Genomic DNA, 18,876 nt, shown 5'->3' with positions numbered 1-18,876 from the left:
CCGAACCCTCGGCGGGAGCGCTGCCGCGCTTTCCAAGCGGCGCACTGTAGCAGTGCGCCACCGGGCCGGCCCCGAAAATCTTTTTGTTTTAGCATGTTATTTAATAAGCTGATGTACATTTACTGGTACCACTGATAACACTGATACCATTCAATACTGCCACTAATGTGTTTGGTTTTAGTTCTACCATATTATTTTATGTTATGTTTACTGTGTCTGTCATATATGGTCTGTCTTTTTTTAACTTTTAATTTTGAAATGATTATAGACTCACAAAAATTTGCACAAATAGTACAGAGTAACTTGAACCCTTAACCCAGCCTGTCTGTAATGATGGCATCTTATATAACTGTAGTTTAAAATCAGGAAGTTGACATTACTGTCACTACTCTACTCTTATTCAGTATTCATTAGTTTTTACATGCACTCATACGTTTATGTGTATAATTCTGTGCAGTTTGTCCTCATTTATAGGTTTGTTTAACCAACAACATAATTTGTATAAAAAACTGTTTTATCACCAGAAAGGATCTCCTTTGTGTTATCCCATGTAGTTGCACTGCTCCCCGCCAATTCCTGTCTCTTAGTAATGACCAGTCTGTTTTCCATTTCTAAACTTATGTCATTTTGAGGAAATTATATAAATGGAATCATCATGCAATGTGTTTTTAATTAGGCTGCTGCTGCTTCTTTTTTCTTTTTTCAACTAAGCATCATACTCTTGAGATCCATCCTAGGTGTTGCCTATATCCCTAGTTGATTTCTTTTTATTGCTGAGTAGATTATTATATGGATGTACCAGAGTTTGTTTAAATATGGACCTGTTTAAGGACATTTATGTTGTTTCTAGTTTTTAGCTACTCCATCTATGGACATGGTATGTCTCTTATTTAGATCTTTTATTTCTTTCATCAGGTTTTATAATTTGCAGAATACATCTGCTATACATGTTTTATTAGATTTACACCTAAGTGTTTCCCTTTTGGGGATAATTGCAAATGGTATTATTATTACTATTTTTTGGTAACAGCTTTATTGTCATAAATTATATTTGTATTTCATACAGTTCACCCTATTTAAAAGTGTAAAATTCATTGTTTTTTCTGAACATCCATCACCACAATCAACTTTAGAACATCTTCTTTACATTGAAAAGAAAGTCCTTTGCTGTCACTCCTAAACTATCTCATTCTCCCTGCCAAGTTCTAGGCAACCATTAGTCTATTTTCTGTCCCGATATATTTGCCTATTCTGGATAGTTTATATAAATGGAATTATACAATATGAGGTCACTGGTGTCTGGCTTATTTCACTGAACAAAATGGGTTCAAGGTTCATTGATGTAGTACATATCATTATTTCATTGCTTTTTATTGCTGAATAAATAATTCACTATATGGATATGTCATGTTTTATTTGTTCATCAGTTGATGGAAATTTGCATTGTTTACACTTCTTGGTTATAAATGATGCTGTTTTGAATATTTGTATAAACATTTTTGTATGGACATATGTTCTTATTTCTCTGGGTTATGTAGCCAAGAGTGGAATTGCTGGCTTATATGGTAAATGTTTTTAACCTTTTGAGGAACTGCCAAATTGTTTACTGAAGTGGTTGAACCATTTTCCATTCTCTCCAGCAGTGATGAAGGATCCGATTTCTCCATATCATGGCCAACACTTGTTATTATATATATGTCTTTCTGATTATAGTCATACTGTAATCAGATGTGAAGGGTGTGAAGTATTATTTCATTGTGTCTTTGATTTGCGTTTCCAGGATGACTTATGATATTGAGCATCTTTTAATGTACTTTTTGTTTTTGGCCAACTGCATATCTTCTTTGGAGAAATGTCTATTCAGGCTCTTTGCCCAATTTTTAATTGGGTTCTTTACCTTTTTTTTTTTTGTGGCTGGCAAGTGTCTTTTAATTATTGAATTGTAAGGGTTCTTTAGATATTCTAAATATAAGTCCCTTATCAGATATATAATTTACAAATATTTTCTCCTATTTATTGTGTTGTCTTTTCACTTTCTTCATTGTGTCCTTTGAGCACAAAAGTTTATAATTTGGACGAAGTCTAGTTATCTATTTTATTCTTTTGCTGGTTGTGTTTTTGGTGTCATATTTAAGAAATCATTGCTAACACAAAGATTTACTCTTACGTGTTATTTTTTTTAAGTTTTATAGTTTTAACTCTTACATTTAGGTCTTTCATTTTGAGTTAGTTTTTGTATATGTTGTGAGGTAAGGGGTTATTGTGTTTTTAATTTTATTTTTCATATGCTTTTTATGATATATAAATATGATTGATTTGTGTGTGTTGATCTTGACTCCTGTGACCTCACTGAACTCTCTTATTCTAAGAGTTTTTGGTAAATTCCTTGAGATTTTCTACAATTGTTTTGTTTGCAAATAGGAACAGTTTTATTTCTTCTTTTCTAGTCTATATGTCTTTTATTTCCTTTTTTGCCTTATTGTGTGGGACATTCTTGCCTTGTTCCTGATCTTACGGGAAGGCATTCAGTCTTTTACCATTAAGGATGAGGTTGGCTGTAGGGGTTTTTAAGATGCACTTTACTGGGTGTAGGATGTTCACATCTATTCCTAGTTTGCTGAGAAGGTTTATCATGAAAGGGTATAATATTTTGTCAAATGTCTTTTCTGCATCAGTGATATGACCATTTGATTTTTCTTCTTAAGCCTATTATCAGTAAGGTCAAGGTTGTTGATAGTGTTATTTATTTATAGCTGGGTTTCTGAACCTTGGCACTATTGATGTGTTTTGAATGAGATAATTCTGTAATGGGAGGGCTGTCTTCTACATAGTACCTGTACATGGCATTAGCACTCCCTTCCCCTCCCCACCAAGTTGAGACAACCAAAAATGTCTCCAGAGATTACCAGTGTCCCCATGGGACAAATCATTCCTTGTTGAGAACTACTGGTGTATATCTTTACTAATTTTTTTGGTTCAGTTTTATCATTTGCTGAGAGAAACATAAAATCTTCAACTGTGGCTCTGGAATTGTCTATTTTTCTCTTTAATGTATCAAATTCTGTGAAGTTTTATGGGTGTATACACATTTATGGTTGCCATTTCTTCATGGTTAATTTAACCTTTTATCAATATGAAATGTCCTTCAGATAATTTCATCAATATGAAATGTAGCTTAGAAGCTTCTTTTTGTTCTGAAGTCTATTTTTGTTTTCTTTTAATATAGCTAGTTACTTCAGGCTTCTCATGCTTCCTGTTTGCATAGTCTGTATTTTTCTTTTTAATTGATTTCAAGCATTTGTGTCTTTATATTTAAGGTATATTTTTAGCAGATAACGTATAGTTGGGTCTGGTTTTTATGCATCTATTCGGCTAGATTATTTAGTCCATTAACATTTGATGTATTTTTTGATATAACTATATTAGGTTTACCATTTTATTATTTTTGTTTGTTTTGTTTTTCATTTCTGTTCATCCTTAGTATTATTTGAATTGTTTTTCTTTTTTAGAATTTTATTTGAATTTTTTCATTTTTTTTTTTTTTTTTTAGTGCTTTCTCTATGTACTATATTATACACTTTTAACTTTTCAGGTTTTAGTGTTAATATTTTACCACCTTGAAAAATGTAGAAATCTGGGCCGGCCCGGTGGCGCACTGCTACAGTGCACCGCTTGGGAAGCGCGGCAGCCCTCCCGCCGAGGGTTGGGATCCCACATACAGACCGGCCGCTCACTGGCTGAGCTAGCTGCGGGAGCAACACCGAGGGTTGCGATCCCGTTGCCGGTCCCGGTCCGGTACGGGCACAACACTGAGGGTTGCGATCCCGGCAGCCCTCCCGCCGAGGGTTCGGATCCCACATACAGACCGGCCGCTCACTGGCTGAGCTAGCTGCGGGAGCAACACCGAGGGTTGCGATCCCGTTGCCGGTCCCGGTCCGGTACGGGCACAACACTGAGGGTTGCGATCCGTTGCCGGTCACAAAAAAAGACAAAAAGGAAAAAAAAAATGTAGAAATCTAAGTCCATCTTAGAGGCTACTTACCATAGGATGTTTTTCTTTTTTACTCTTTCTTTGAACCCTTAGTTTGAATTCAATGACACAAAAGTAAAAGTGTGTTATTAATATTAAAAGCAATAACTTATTAGGGGATAAAGAGAGGTTTCCTGGAAGTGAAGTGATAACATGGATTTGAGTTGCTAGTTTATTTCCTATTTTATTTTCAGCTTTGATAGGAGAATTTTTAAAAAACGATTTTTAAGCTTTCTGCTTTTATTTTCTGTAAGTGAGCTTTTGCACTGGTGTTTCATTCTTAGACACTGGTTTTACACAGAAAATTTGTAGGTGTTATAGATTATGACCTATTCTAAATATTAGCTGAAGTGTTTCTAATTGTTTTAAATACTTAATTAGAATTTTAAGTCTAGCTTTGTTTATCTTCTTTATAAGTGGCACCACCACATGGTTGTTGAAGAAGGACTGATCTTTCCATTGATTTCATTGTTATAAAATTGAATTCTTTGCGGGCCGGCCCGGTGGAGCACTGGAGAGTGCGCCGCTTGGGAGCGCGGCGGCGCTCCCACCGAGGGTTTGGATCCCATGTGGAGACTGGTTCCCACTCACTGGCTGAGTGCGGTGCGGGCGCGACACCGAGGGTTGCAATCCTGTTACCGGTCAGTTAAAAAAAAAAAAAAAAAATTGAATTCTTTGTGTTATGTTTTAATTTAGTTCTGTCGTTTATTAGGTGATGCAGTTAACTGTATTGGGAAATAGCTTTGCAGTTCATTTTGTTGAAAGTAGTGTATGTGTATGCATATGAACCGCAAATCCAGGTGGATTTTTCTAATTAAAAAATTAAAAACTTTTAAGTTTTTAATATTTTAGTGTTGTTCAGAAGCCAGTAATGTTTTTAAAAAGCAGGTTTTGTATATATATATTTTTGGAGTTAAACTTTGAACAGAGAAAAGCAAATATTTTTGCTTTATCTTTTTACAAGTTGCCTAAAGTGTGTCTTGTTTTAATCAAATCTAGTTTGTACTTATCTGGAATCATGTAAAAGTTAATTTAGTGGCCTAATTTTCTCTGAAAAAGTATTAGTTACTTACTACAAATTTATATTAAGATTTCATTAAATGTCAAGATCTTTCAACAGATTATAAGTGACTTTACAAAGGTTGAAGTTATGTGTATTTTAAAATTATTACATTTAGTGCCCAGAATGAAGCATATTAATATTATAGTTTTTATAAGGAAAAGAGATTTATATTTATGCCTTTAACTCACAGAGAAAATCAATGATATTCTGGTGGACATAGCCATTAAGCAGCTAGAAATGTGAGTCTAGATTCAGGGGAAAGGTGGTAAATAGAAAAATAAAACTTTACAGAGGTTTCCTTCTTATAGGTGGGCATTGAAGCTATGGGAGTAGGTTAAAAAGTGAAATCCCAGTGTTGAGGAGGTCTGAGGTTGAAAGCTGGGAAACAGCAACATTTAAGGAGTCAGTTGTCAGTTGAAATGTGTACAGTTCAGTCTTTTTTCTATAAGTACCAGTAATATATTAGAAGAAGTGGAAGAAACATATTGTGGAGGACTAGCAGTTCTTTTTCAAAATGGCAAATAGTGGTAGTCCTAATATTTAAACCTCTGAAGCCTTATTAATAGTGAAATTTTTACTCTGATATTATACTGTTTAATCAGTTTTTCAGAAAGCATTCAATGAGGTAAGAACATACAATATGGATCTCTATATCTATCTATCTGTCTATCTATTTATCTATCTATCTATATCGATTGATCTAGATATCTATCTAGATATCCATGTAGATATAGATATATAGATGAAGGTTTGTGTATATTCATAAATATGTCTTCATCTATATATCTCTTTCCTTCCTACCTTCTTTCTAATCCATTCATTGACTGATCCATCATCCATCCCTCTATCCCTCCATCCTTCTGTCTCTTCCTCCTTCCCTTTCTCCCTTTCCAGAATTAAGTACGCTTTGCCAGCTAATTCCTGACACCTAGTAAGAGGGTGGATTACTTAAATCTTAATCACATCATTGAGGGGTTCTGAGAAAGCTTTGAAGTTGTTTCCAGGGTTGCTTAAAAAATTTGTGCCACAAAGAACTGTGATCATAGTAACTCAGCAGGAAGCATTGGTAACATCTAGTTTATCCCTAGGAGGGCTGTTAAGAACTAGTCTTCTCTTTTTCTTTGTAGGAAGTGCTTTGTTTGTGGTCAGCAAGAAGTTGTTCTGATGGATATTGTTTTGTAGAATTGCTGTGGAATTTGCTTTGATATTTAGTATTAGTTTAGATAACTATGTTAAAAACTGTTATGTGCCCACAGGTGAGCATGGATTAAATGTCAAAAATTGCTTATTTATTCCAGGCTTACTCTTGGGTTGAATCATTAAATTGCACCACGGTAGTAGAAATTCCTAAACAGATACGAGGGTACTTCAAAAAGTTCCCGGAAAAATAGAATTAAAAGATGATATGAATCTTTCCATGAACTTTTTCATGTACCTGCATTTGACCAAAATGAATGAACCGTATAATTATGTCAGTAAAGGAATACCATGAATTTGGTCTATAAATTCTTAGCATCTTGAAGTTTCAGTGGTATGTTATCTTCACAGGGAGAAAACTATATTACTTTTCAGTCTTCTGAAAAATTTACTGTGTATTATGTACTGTACATAATAGAATATGATCATAGATTCTTGCTGTAGACTGGAAGTTTATCTTGTTCATTTTTATACCTTAAGGAATTATTTTTATACTCTTCTAAAACATTCTGACAGATGAAAATCTATTATATCTTAAAAGATTTTCTGGGATGATTAAATAGCATTTCTTAGTAAACTATTACAATATTTAGGAACTTTTGCTTTGTTTTTCTTTTAGCTCTAATTTCTCCTTATTTGTAGAACATATATTTTTATATGTATCTTTTATATGTATAGGATATATAAGTATTTAGAATTTACAAGTTACATTGTTTCTACTGTACTCCCCAGTGACCTCAGTTATGAAATGTGTTACATAGTGTCGTTCAGAACTTTGAGATTAGCTAAAGAGTATATATACCAAAGTTCCCAGAAAAAAAAAGAATTATTGTTCATCAAATTAGAAATCATAATGTTGTTAGAATATAATAATGCGTGGAATTTCATCAGGATGTGAGAATACTTTTTAATTTACTAAGATGTCACAGAAAATTTAATTTTTCCTGTTGGAATGATGATTATAGAGTAAGTTCCTATAGCAGTGGTTCTTAATACTTTTTTAGATAATATCCCTGGATGTGTACACCCACTTAAATTTTGTATGCAAATTTAAGAGATTCACTTCCGCCGCCCCCCGCCCCCCCCAAAAAAAGAAATACCAGACTACTTACTACTTATTTGCTGAGCTTCACCAGTCTTCTAATCTAGTGGTTCTTAGAATGGTAGTACATGTTTATTAGAAACTCCTGTGAAGTTTAAAAAGTTGCTTATTGTCCCTCTAGGCCCCAGCCCCTCCTCTTCAGGCCTATGCCACCCTGTGTTCTAACTGGTACCTCCCCCTTCTCCATCACTGTTGTAGTAGTGTTTTAATATGTAACTTGGTTTCCATAGAGGATTTACTCACTAGGAGAGGAGTGGCTTCTTTGTCTTCTCCTTTAGACTAGATACAGTCAAGTGTTAAATAATAAAAAGGCATTTAATTAACTTTAGTCAGTTTCTTGTTAAATCTCAGAATTTAATGATATCTTAGTAGTGTGAAGATTTTCTGCTGTAGAAGCAGTGCATTGGACAGAACCCGAAACTGGAGTCAGATGAACTGAATGCTAATTTTAGCTTGTCCTTTTGCTACTTTAAAATTTTTAAGGAAACCGCTTAACTTCTCTGATTCTTGGTCTTCAACAGAGTGAGGATAATAGTGTCTGCATTATATTTCCTAGGACTATTGGGAGGGTAAAATCTGATTTCAAAATACTGATTATACCTTGTAAATGTTAAATTTTATGCAAATGTAATCTGTTGACTTCTTTGCTTGCTAATAAATTGGTATCATTAATTGGCTCTCTCTCCTTCTGATGGCTATCTTTGGTGATTATGTTTATAATACATTATATGTCTATAATACTCATGCTCCTTTTAAAAAATTTTTGTTACTTTTTTGTATGCTTTAGGCTGGGTTCCTAGAAACACCTTGATGGTTATATTTCTAGTAATTCCACAATTATTTGTTTAGCACCGCTTATTTGGAAGGTACTATTGCAGGTTTATGAAAATGTAAAAGTAAACAAGATAATCTTTGTTTGTTACTTTTTTGTATGCTTTAGGCTGGGTTCCTAGAAACACCTTGATGGTTATATTTCTAATAATTCCACAATTATTTGTTTAGCACCGCTTAGTTGGAAGGTACTATTGCAGGTTCATGAAAATGTAAAAGTAAACAAGATAATCTTTGCTCTGTGGTTAAAGATAAACAATTTTGTTATCAGGTAGATGGAAGTTAGTGATGAAATGGTAAGCTGCATTACTGTTGAATTAAGCTAGTGGAACAAATGTTTAAAAAAATAGCATCATACCTTAGTTCACTTTATAATGAAATGTATTATCAGGCACTACCACTGAATATACAGAAATATTTTTATTTTGGAATTTGTAATTAAGGATTTTCTTTTCTTCATATGTTACCAGTTTTGGATGAAAGGAAGTATCACTTGAGGAGCATTTAAATTTTCTTCTGTGTATGTGTGACTCTTGGATGTTAATGTTACCCTAATTTTTCTTTATATAATTTATTTAAAATAAGTAATATTAGAACATTTTTGATTTAGAATTTGGTAGGAAATGACAAGATTAGTAAGAATTAGTAAGAACAATTTCAATCCATATATAGAAATCATAGAAAGGACATGAAAGGGAACTTACAGATCATCCTGCCAGTGACTTAAATCATTTTTTTTTGGAGGAGCAATATAGGGTTCTACTGTTCTGCTCAGGTGCATAAGAGCCTGCTGAGGAGGGAGATTGTCTGGGAGATATGGCAGAGTAGGTCCTAAACCCTCTTCTCCTTTGTTTGTTTCTTTCTGTTTTTTGGTGGCTAGTTGGAACTGGAATCTGAACCCCTTCCCTTTTCAACCATAGTAAGTCCAGTGTTATATTTTATATGTTGGTGATAAATATAAATTTTTTCTTTAAATAATTTTTATGTTTTAAAAATGTAAGTAGATAAATAGTCCTGTTCCCTCTTTTAATGACAAAATTAGAGTACCAGAGAATTACAGTTAAGTAGAACCCTGATTTCCTAATTTTACCTCAGCCTTCTTCAGTTAAATCATACTACCTCCATGTGACTTTGGGGATATTAAAATCTTGGTAAGCCATTTTAAATAATGATCAAGGCCATATATGAATCTGACATCAAGAAGATTTCATTGACAATATTAATGTGAAGAGTTGGCATGATACTTAAATGAAAGTGATTTGATATTGGTACTTATTTTTTATATAAAGTATTTTTTTCTTTGATTACTGGAAGTGTTTATAATTGAAACCTACATAAGTTTTTTGTAATTTTCAGAATTTGTTGTTTGAACTTTGCACTTGCACTCTTAAAACATGTTTCCTAGGGAAGAGGATATTCATTTCTTATATGCAGTGCAAGCTAAATAAACCGATTAAAGGCAGAAAATAGTTCTTATCTTTAATTTCTACCTGAATTCTCATTAAGTAAGTTTGGTAAATGTGCAGTTTTTCCGTAAAGTGAGTGTTTATAGAACTTTTGTTTGTCCTTTGGTGTTAAAAAGTTCTCTTAGTGCCTGACTCTTCACTTAACAACAGAATTAAAACCAGGGTGACTTAGTATGATTTATAATGACATCTAATGAAATGAACAATTGCATTGTGTGAAACAAAGTAAACCTGACTTTTTTTGGGGAATAAATTTTCATTTAGTCAGAATTGTTCTGGATTTGACTTTTTGGCAAGATGAGTTCATTAGAATTCTTTATTACTAAATTTAGGATTTTCTAGCGTAAACATAGACTAGTAACAAATACTACTCTTCCTGATAACAAATAACAATAAGGCAATAGTAATTTGAAAAATTTAGTTAATGAATACTAAACAGAATGACTGATAAAATCTATTTAGATACAACCATTAGGGCACTGAAAACTTAGTTCAGCACAATCTACCCTTTTTTTCTAAGATACAGGTATGTTTCTCAACTCCTGGTAATTCTTTTGATCTCTAAGAAATGATAGCGTGATTATTAAGTCAAATTGAAGCTTAATCTCACTCTGTCTTTCTAAAATTATTTGCAGGAGAGGGCTGCTCACAATTTATATGGCCAACTTGGTAAGTAATTCTGTTTTTTTACCTTTGAGGTTTTTCCACGTGCTTTTTTATCTTTTTATTTTTTAAAATCACATTTCTTTAAAAATAAAAAATGAGAGCCACTTGCATTTGAGAATATTTTCTGTCTCTGTTTTAAAGGATAGACTTAAATGTTTAAAAGAGCCTTGATTCCATCTGTTTTTTTTCTGTCATGTAGGACTGAACTTCACTTATTTTGGAAGGAAGGTGATTCATTGTTCCATGACCTTCATGACTTTTTTTCTTTAAGTTTAGGTCATTATCTTTGATGTGCTATGTATGTGTATATATATATTGAATTTCATACTCTACCTTTGTTATAATTTCTTAAGGAAAAAATGATTTAAGGATGGGTTTTTATGATGTACATTCTTCTTGGATATTAAAACAATATTGTTACTATGTCCAAACACTGAGTATATTTAATTATCTAATTAGGCTTCTAAATTTCTGAGTTTACAGAAAGGAAGTTAATGTTATCTAGTCTGATATTCTTGACAATATAATCAAGGTTATATAAATATTTTTGCCAAGTTCATATTTCAAAACCACATTTACATTAAAATCTTTTAAAGTTATTTTATAGAATTGATAGGCAACATTTAAAAATTCAACTAAGAACAGATAAATAACTACATATTTGCCTAAGGATAGGTTCTTGAATTCCTTAAGAAGGGAGTATATTTCAGAGTTATATTTAGCAGTTCTTTTCAGCTATAAAATATTTAATTTTTTCTCAGTACTTACTATGTGTTAGTTACTGTGCTAGATGCTGATAAGCAAGATGGAGATAGCTATTGCATTTATGGAGCTTACTGTCTAGCGGAGAAGTCACAGAAGAAATAATAATGTGTGAAAAGGACTGTTATGTAAAATAGAATTCTATAGGAGCCATAATAGTAGCACCAAACTACTCTGGGTGGGAAGGGTTTGATCAGAGAAAAGTGGTTCTAACCCTTTATAAGTCATAGACCTCTTTGAGAATCTGATGACAGATTTGGACATTCTTCACAGGAAACTACTTGTGTACAGAAAGACACTCAAATTTTCATGTAATTTTAGAGGTTTTATGCACCACCAATTAAGAAAACCTAGGTTATACCATCAGATAAGTTATTTGAAAATATTGCAGACAACTATGTGTTCTAAGTTCTTTTAATTGCAATGAAAGGGACATTTCTGGAAAACAGGAGAGAAAAGACTAGTTAAAGGATTTCTTTTTGATTTTATTCTTCTTGAAAGAATTCTTTCTAGAATGTAAGCTCTGTGAGGTCAGGGACTTTTTGATTTTATTTGCCATTGTATGACAAGCACCTAAATTGAGTCTGGCATGTAGAAATTTGATAATTATTTGTTGGGTTAATAATAATCTTGTTGGGTGTAGAATTCTAAGTTGACAACTATTTAAAGACAATCCTTTATCATTGTTTTCTATAGATACTTTTTGGAATCTGTTGTCAGTCTGATTTTACTTTTTAGGCAATTTCTCTTTCTCAAATGTTTTTAAGATTTTCTTTTTATCTTTGGCATGTTGGGTTCACTGGGATGTAGACGTATTTCTATTTAGTTTGATCAGAACTCAATTTGCTTCTTAAATATGAGGACTAATGGTTAGTTCTGGAATTAAATTCTTATCCATTCTCTCTTTGAATCTTGCTTCTCCCTAGTCACTATATTTTATTATTCTGGAACTCCTTTTAAATGTATGTTAAGCCTTCTTATTTTTCTCTCCATGTTTTACTTGCTCTTTAACATTCTTCTACTTTTCTTCTCTTTATGCTGAATTCTAGTTATCTCTTCAGATCTCTCCAAGTTAGCTCACCTTTTTACCGGTTTTTTTTTTTTTCCTTTTTGTCTTTTTCCGTGTCCGGCAACGGATCGCAACCCTCAGTGTCGCCCCCGTACCGGACCAGGACCGGCAAGGGGATCGCAACCCTCGGTGTTGCCCCCGCGCCTCGCTCAGCCAGTGAGCAGGAACCGGTCTGTATGTGGGATCCGAACCCTCAGCGGGAGCGCCACCACACTCCCAAGCGGCGCACTATAGCAGTGCGCCACCGGGCCGGCCCTTTACCTGTTTTTAATGTACTGTTTACACAGACTTACCTCCTGTTTTGAATACTGCTGCAGGTAGTGCTTTTATTTTATTTATTTATTTATTTTTCCTTTTTGTCCTTTTTACTGACCGGTAACTGGATCGCAACCCTCGGTATTGCGCCTGCACCGTGCTCAGCCAGTGAGTGGGAACTGGTCTCCACATGGGATCCGAACCCTCGGCGGGAGCGCCACCGCGCTCCCAAGCGGTGCACTCTCCAGTGCGCCACCAGGCCGGCCCGGGGTAGTGCTTTTAAAATACAGGTATTCTGAAAAATTCTCTGTAGTGCAAATTCCATCAGGAAAAAACCCCACAAAGTTATAGTGCATTTATAATAATTATAATTGTATTCACTTAATTTTCGTGACAGGAGAGAACCATTTTGACTAAGGCTTTGATAAGAATCAAATTCTTTGCTTATTACTCTACCTGTCCGATGATTGGAAGAACTTTTGACAATCTGTCTTCTGCCTTTATGCATTTCAAATCATATTTCTTTTTCATTATGCACATATTTTCAGGGCTTGGCACCCTAGGATATGTTCACATGTCAGTATGGCCTCTGGTCCTTCACCTTTGTTTTGTGACAGGGTAAGTTGGCACAGTGAATGGTAGAATGTTTCTGAAAGCCACTCATTCAATGGGCTACTAGCAATCAATTTTCTGTACCTATAAGCAACTGGAAAGAAAATTAATGAGTGTATCTTGCTAAACCCAAACTAAATGTATCCCAGTCTACTTCTATTAAGCTGAATCCCAAAGTGATTGTGGCTACTCTAGTGCTATTCACTGCAAGGGAAAGTGTGACAGAGAAATCACAACATAAAGTGGTAGTGATCTTAATCGTCTATTGTTAAAATGCCTTGCTTTTGTAGATTTTACTTAAATGTGACTATGTGAACAGATTATGCAGGGCTTTTCTCAAGGCTTGGAAGATGCCTGTGAAAATGAGGGGTTCTTTATGCCTCTCTGGCCTTCTCTCTTACCATTTTCCCCTTTCTCATTCTCTACTTCAGCCATATGTTCATTGAACATGACAAACATGGTTCCTCTTTCGTTCCTTGATATTTGCAACTTCCTCTGTTTTGAGCTCTTACCCCCAGAAATCTGCATGTCTTTGTTCTTTCATTTCATTGAGACTCTGCTGAAGTGTCACTGTTGTGAAGCCTTCCATACCTGTCCCACATAAAATTACAGCCACCTTTCATGTCACACATACCCTAGTGCTCCCTAACCCATTTATCACTTTTTTTTTTATGGAATTTACCAACCTCTGACATACATCTTTTTTGCTTATTTTTTTATGGTCTATTTTCCCACCTTAGAATTTAAGCTCCATGAATATAGGGGTTTTGTCTGTCCTATACATTGTTGTATCATGCCTAGAACAGTGCCTGACATATACTACATTCCATAATTTGCTAAATGAATCATAGATAATGTGTTTATTAAGGAGAAGGATTTATAAGAGGTACCAAACTATATTTAGATGTTTATTTAGAAGCTTGTTTTGAATATTATTTACCTCCCTTTGTAAGTAAAACCTTCCTTTGGCTGCATTAATGTATTTTTGATTGAAAGATACAAAGGTTGAGGTTGGTAGTTGTGGTAGTTAGATAAAATAGGTTACTTTTGTTCAGTTTGAACTTAGTATGAACATTCCCGTTTTGCTAGCTTCTGGTAGTGTACTCAAGAGTCCAGAAAAATAAATAACTGAAGGAAATCATCTCCTTTTAACCTATAAAGTTATGAAATGAAAAATGCTGCAACATGATAAAAATTTCAAAACAAGTGATAAATCTTGGTTATATATTATCTATCTTGTATTACAAAGTGTCTTAAATTTTCTTGCTGGCTTTGTTATTATGCTGCTTTCTTTTCTTATTTTTCACAAACTTAAAAATGTGCCTGCCGTACTAGAATGGTTTTGAGTTTTAATGTTTTTTTTTTTTTTTAGCCATTCACAATGTGTTTTTATACTAGCAAATAGTGCTAGTATAGAAAACCCAAATACTGTATGTATTTACACACATATCTTTAAATTATAAGTAAACTTTCTAAAACTTACATGTGTTGCCTGGTATAGATTATAAGTTCCTGGGGAGGAGATCTTTGAATTGTTGGACAGTGTACTTAAAATACTGTATTTTTTAAAAACATTAAAACTTTTATTTAGAAATAATTGTATATTCATATGTGTTGCTTTGTCTTACACGGATTTGTCATCTCTCTTCCCCTGGATGATGGAGCTGCAAAAGGATTACTCAAAGTCCATCTCTTCTGAGCAGTGAGAGACCCTGAAGGAGTTAATTTCCCAGAACCCTCAAGAGTGAGGTGTTTTTTCTATTTGGGAAATTAACCACAAACTGGGGTTCTTGCCCCACATTTATTCTCCAGACCAGGAAGTTACAGGAAAAGAACATAGGTGAGGTTTTAGCTAAGTATAGTTTAACAAGTTTAACAATAGAGGCTGGTAACATCAGTGAAACAAGCAAAGTGACATTCCATAATGCAATTTGCAAAAGGTTAAGTCGATTCACCAACAAAAGCTTGTTCTTGGCAAATACTGTTTTTCCCTACAGCAGTTTCCCAGTATCTTTACATATCAATCAGTAACTTGTCTGTCCTTGAGCCAGCAACCTTGCTGTGTTACAATTCTATATCTTACAACAGAGACTTTAGCCTGAGGAAATTTTCCTGTCTTTTGCAAGGTTAACATTTCTATCTGTACTTTTAAGAAGTTAGGCTAAACCTGAAACTGCAGGGCTTTGGAGGCCCTGTGAAATACATTTGCTTTATAAATATTGGTATGTTCCACACATATGCAGTGTAAAAAGTAATACAGAGATCTCATGTACTCTTTACCCAGTTTTCTCCAATGGTAACATCTTTTAAAATGATAGTATAGTATCAAGACCAGGATATTTAATTGTTATAGTCAAGATACAGAACATTTTCATCACCACCAGGATCCCTTATGCTGCCCTTTTATAGCTATACCCACTTCCCTCTTGTCCTTACCTCCTGAACCCCTGACAACCATTAATCTGTTTTCCAGTTCTATAATTTTGTCATATCAAGAAAGTTATATAAATGGAATCATATGGTATGTAACTATTAGGGATTAGCTGTTTTAACTCAGCATATTTCTTTGGAGATTATTTAAGTTGTGTATATCACTAGTTCATTTCTTTTTATTGCTGAGTAGTAGTTCATGGTATGGATATACCCACTAACGGGCACCTGGCTGAGAGTATTAAATTAAAAAAAACAATTTCTGGTTTTTGGGTATTACAAATAAAGCTGCTGTAAATATTCATGTACAGGTTTTTATGTGAGCATGAGTTTTCATTTGTCTGGGATAAATGTCCAGGAGTGTAATTGCTGGGTTATATGGTGGTTACAAGTTTAGTTTTTAAAGAAACTGTCAAATGGTATTCCAGAATGGTGGCTGTATCATTTTGTTTTGATAATGTTCCCAATCTAAAATAAAAATTTGAATCTCTAGTTCTTTCTAAATGGAAAATTTCTTGGTTGGGGTACATTTGTCTATTAAGTAAATTTATTATTTTGTGTTCAGATTAATAAATTTCAGTATTAGAAAAGTTTCTGGGAAAATGCAGTATGTGAACTGGTCTTTTATCTTTTGCTACCCAGTCATAAAGGGTCTGTAATTGAGATCAAAGACTTTACACATAGATTTTGACTATGTCTAAGGGAAAGTGAATTTGTAACATAACCATGATATATTCTGGATACTGATGATAATCTAGTAAGTTTTATCATTCCTTTATCTAAGTGGAGCCATTTGTAGTACTATTACTATATAACTATTACTCTACTAAGAGGGTGGTTGGTACAGAATAGTAAGAATTTAAACAGTTTCAGAGATAACTGAATTTCATCTAAAGAAAAACTTTGTCCTGTGACTTGATTATATATTGCTTACTAGACTAAATTGAAATTTTTGGCTTGAAACAACAACTGCATTGGTCTGTTTATGTTGCTTATAACAGAATACCTAAAATTGGGTAATTTATAAAAAAAATAGAGTTTACTGCTTACAGTTTTGGAGGCTGGGAAGTCCAGTGTCCAGGGAACATATCTGGTGAGGGCCTTGTACTTGGTGATGAATCTACAGCAACACATGGTTTCACATTGCAGATAGCTAAGCAAGAGGGAGTAACTCCTCACTTGCTCTCCTCTTAAAGCCAACAGAACTACATCTATTACTCCATAAACAGATTAATCTATTCACAAGGGCATAATCTTCACCATCTAATCACCTCTTTAAGGCCCCACCTTTCAATTACCATAATAGGTTTTCCCCTCCTCTGAATAGTTACGGTGGGAATTAAGTTTCTAATATATGAAACTTTGGGGACACAATTCAACCCATATCAACAACAAAATATAAATTTTGGATTGTTTTATTTAAACAAAATATTTATTGTATTTTGGTATGTTTTTCTGATTTGGAAAGTACAGAAGAACATAAAGAAGGAAGTAAAAATCATTCATAATTTTACCATTTAGTAATTACTATAATTTTAGTATTTATTTTTTTATTCTTATCCTTCTCTAGTGTTACATTCATAAATATACAAACAGAAATGCAGATATATAGTACACATTATGTAATCATTTTTTTAAAAAGTTGGAGACATTGTTTTATGATATACCTTTTTTTGTTACTATGCCATATAGTTTTATTGTTAATGATATTAATAATCATTTTTGAGGGGACTTAGTACTTCTTGGTTATATCACTCATTGCAAATGGGTTGGTTTTATACATACATATATACAGCCCCACTCAAATTGTTGGGATGCAATGAAATAAAAATTATTTGGTTAGTAATAATATCATTTTGTTAGTTTTGGCTGTGGCAATTACCTATTTCTTAATTATTTTGTCCAGAAAGTTTCAGAGACATACATGATAGAAAAATATACTCATATAGAACTAGCTCCATATTATCTTTATCATTCTTTGTCTTTATTTTCATCAGTAAACATTTATTGAGTGCAAAGCAGTATGCTAGGTATTGGGACACTAAATAAGCATTATACTGTCCTTGCACTTAATTAAGCTGAAGGAACAATGTATATCTGCATCTGGATTTTAAATTAATAGATAATTAACAGTCCAGGATAGTGTATTCATAACAAATATGTGATTGTATAGTATAGTCTTTAGAACTTTAAGGAAGGGAGTTAGCTTTGAGCTGGGGCAATCAGAGAAGGTATTATGAAGTATGTGGGACTTGAACCTTGGAGAAAGGAGAGGACTTAGAGGCAGTTACATCTTAAGAGATGTGTCATTGATGACCTTAGGACAAAATTCTTACCTTTCTAAGGATTTCCAAGTTGCACCAAGGTTTGGAGAAAAAAAAAAGGATAGGAAACATATCCCTAGTACCAAGGTGGCTAGGTTTCTTAAGTTTGCCTTGGCTCACTTGGTCATAAAGGCAGACATAGAGGGGGATTTTCCTGGAGTATTGAGCATCATACTATGTGTTAGACACTGTAAATAAAATTGGGGTTACCAAAATAAACAAGATATAATTTCTGCTTTCAAGGACCTTATACTTTACTGGAGGAGAAAGAAATCTGTAAATCAGTGTAAATAAACCTCATCTCTGTCTTTTAATAGTTTTAATAGTTGTCTCAAAACAGAAGTGCTTGTACTATGTAATTTTGAATGTAAATTTTGCTAGTTGTGTTTGTGTTGAGTGTTGTAGGGAGAAGAACTGTAGATTCTAAATATGGTAACAGCTCTATTAATGCTTTCACTATTATTAAAAGGTCTTCCCTACAGTTACTGTTGTTACTCATGGTATCTGGCAGGAAGTCCTGGTAAGTGCAGTTATTAAACCAATAGTTTATAGCCTTAGTGGTTCACTAGCATTTAAAACAAACAAACAAACTTAAGGCAATAGAATTAATACCAGTCTGAAAATGTTTTCTTGTTATATGTTAGTTAGCAAGTTTTAGAGGAAAAAGTGTACAATTTTTAAAATAGTAGTTTCCTAGATTTAAAAAATGATAACAAATTAGTTTTTAAAGGCTGAAATGAATAAAAGGTATATAGAAAATGTGTGAAATAAAGAAATATTTTCTCTGGCTTCTTCCTGAGATATGGCTATAAAATGATGGAAAAGTTTTCTGTGGCTAATATGCCAGAACCAATTACTCACAAGAACACTAGCTGCTAGGATTCAACTTTGCCACAGTATAATTTAAAAGAGAATACATAAGCGAAATTTGCATTTACAGGGCTGGCCGGTTAGCTCAGTTGATTAGAGCATGGTGCTGATAACACCAAGGTCCAGGGTCCAATCCCTGGACCTTGGTCAGCTGCCAAAAAAAAAAAAAAAAAAAAAAATTTGCTTTTTAAAAAAAAAA

At 33.6% G+C, this 18,876-nt stretch overlaps 1 protein-coding gene across 2 annotated transcripts in view; it reads left to right on the top strand.

Moving 5' to 3' along the window:
- Window positions 1-18,876, top strand: part of TMEM135 (transmembrane protein 135) — a 262,415-nt gene that overhangs the window by 24,342 nt on the left and 219,197 nt on the right. For both annotated transcript variants that reach the window (XM_008572521.1, XM_008572520.1), the window contains one exon: window positions 10,325-10,358. In XM_008572521.1, the coding sequence (XP_008570743.1) occupies window positions 10,325-10,358 (34 nt within the window). The remainder of the gene's footprint in view (window positions 1-10,324; window positions 10,359-18,876) is intronic.

Source organism: Galeopterus variegatus, unplaced genomic scaffold (assembly GCF_000696425.1).
Source record: "Galeopterus variegatus unplaced genomic scaffold, G_variegatus-3.0.2 Scaffold798, whole genome shotgun sequence".
In the NCBI taxonomy this organism is placed as follows: domain Eukaryota; kingdom Metazoa; phylum Chordata; class Mammalia; order Dermoptera; family Cynocephalidae; genus Galeopterus; species Galeopterus variegatus.
This window is presented reverse-complemented; position numbering and strand designations above follow the sequence as displayed.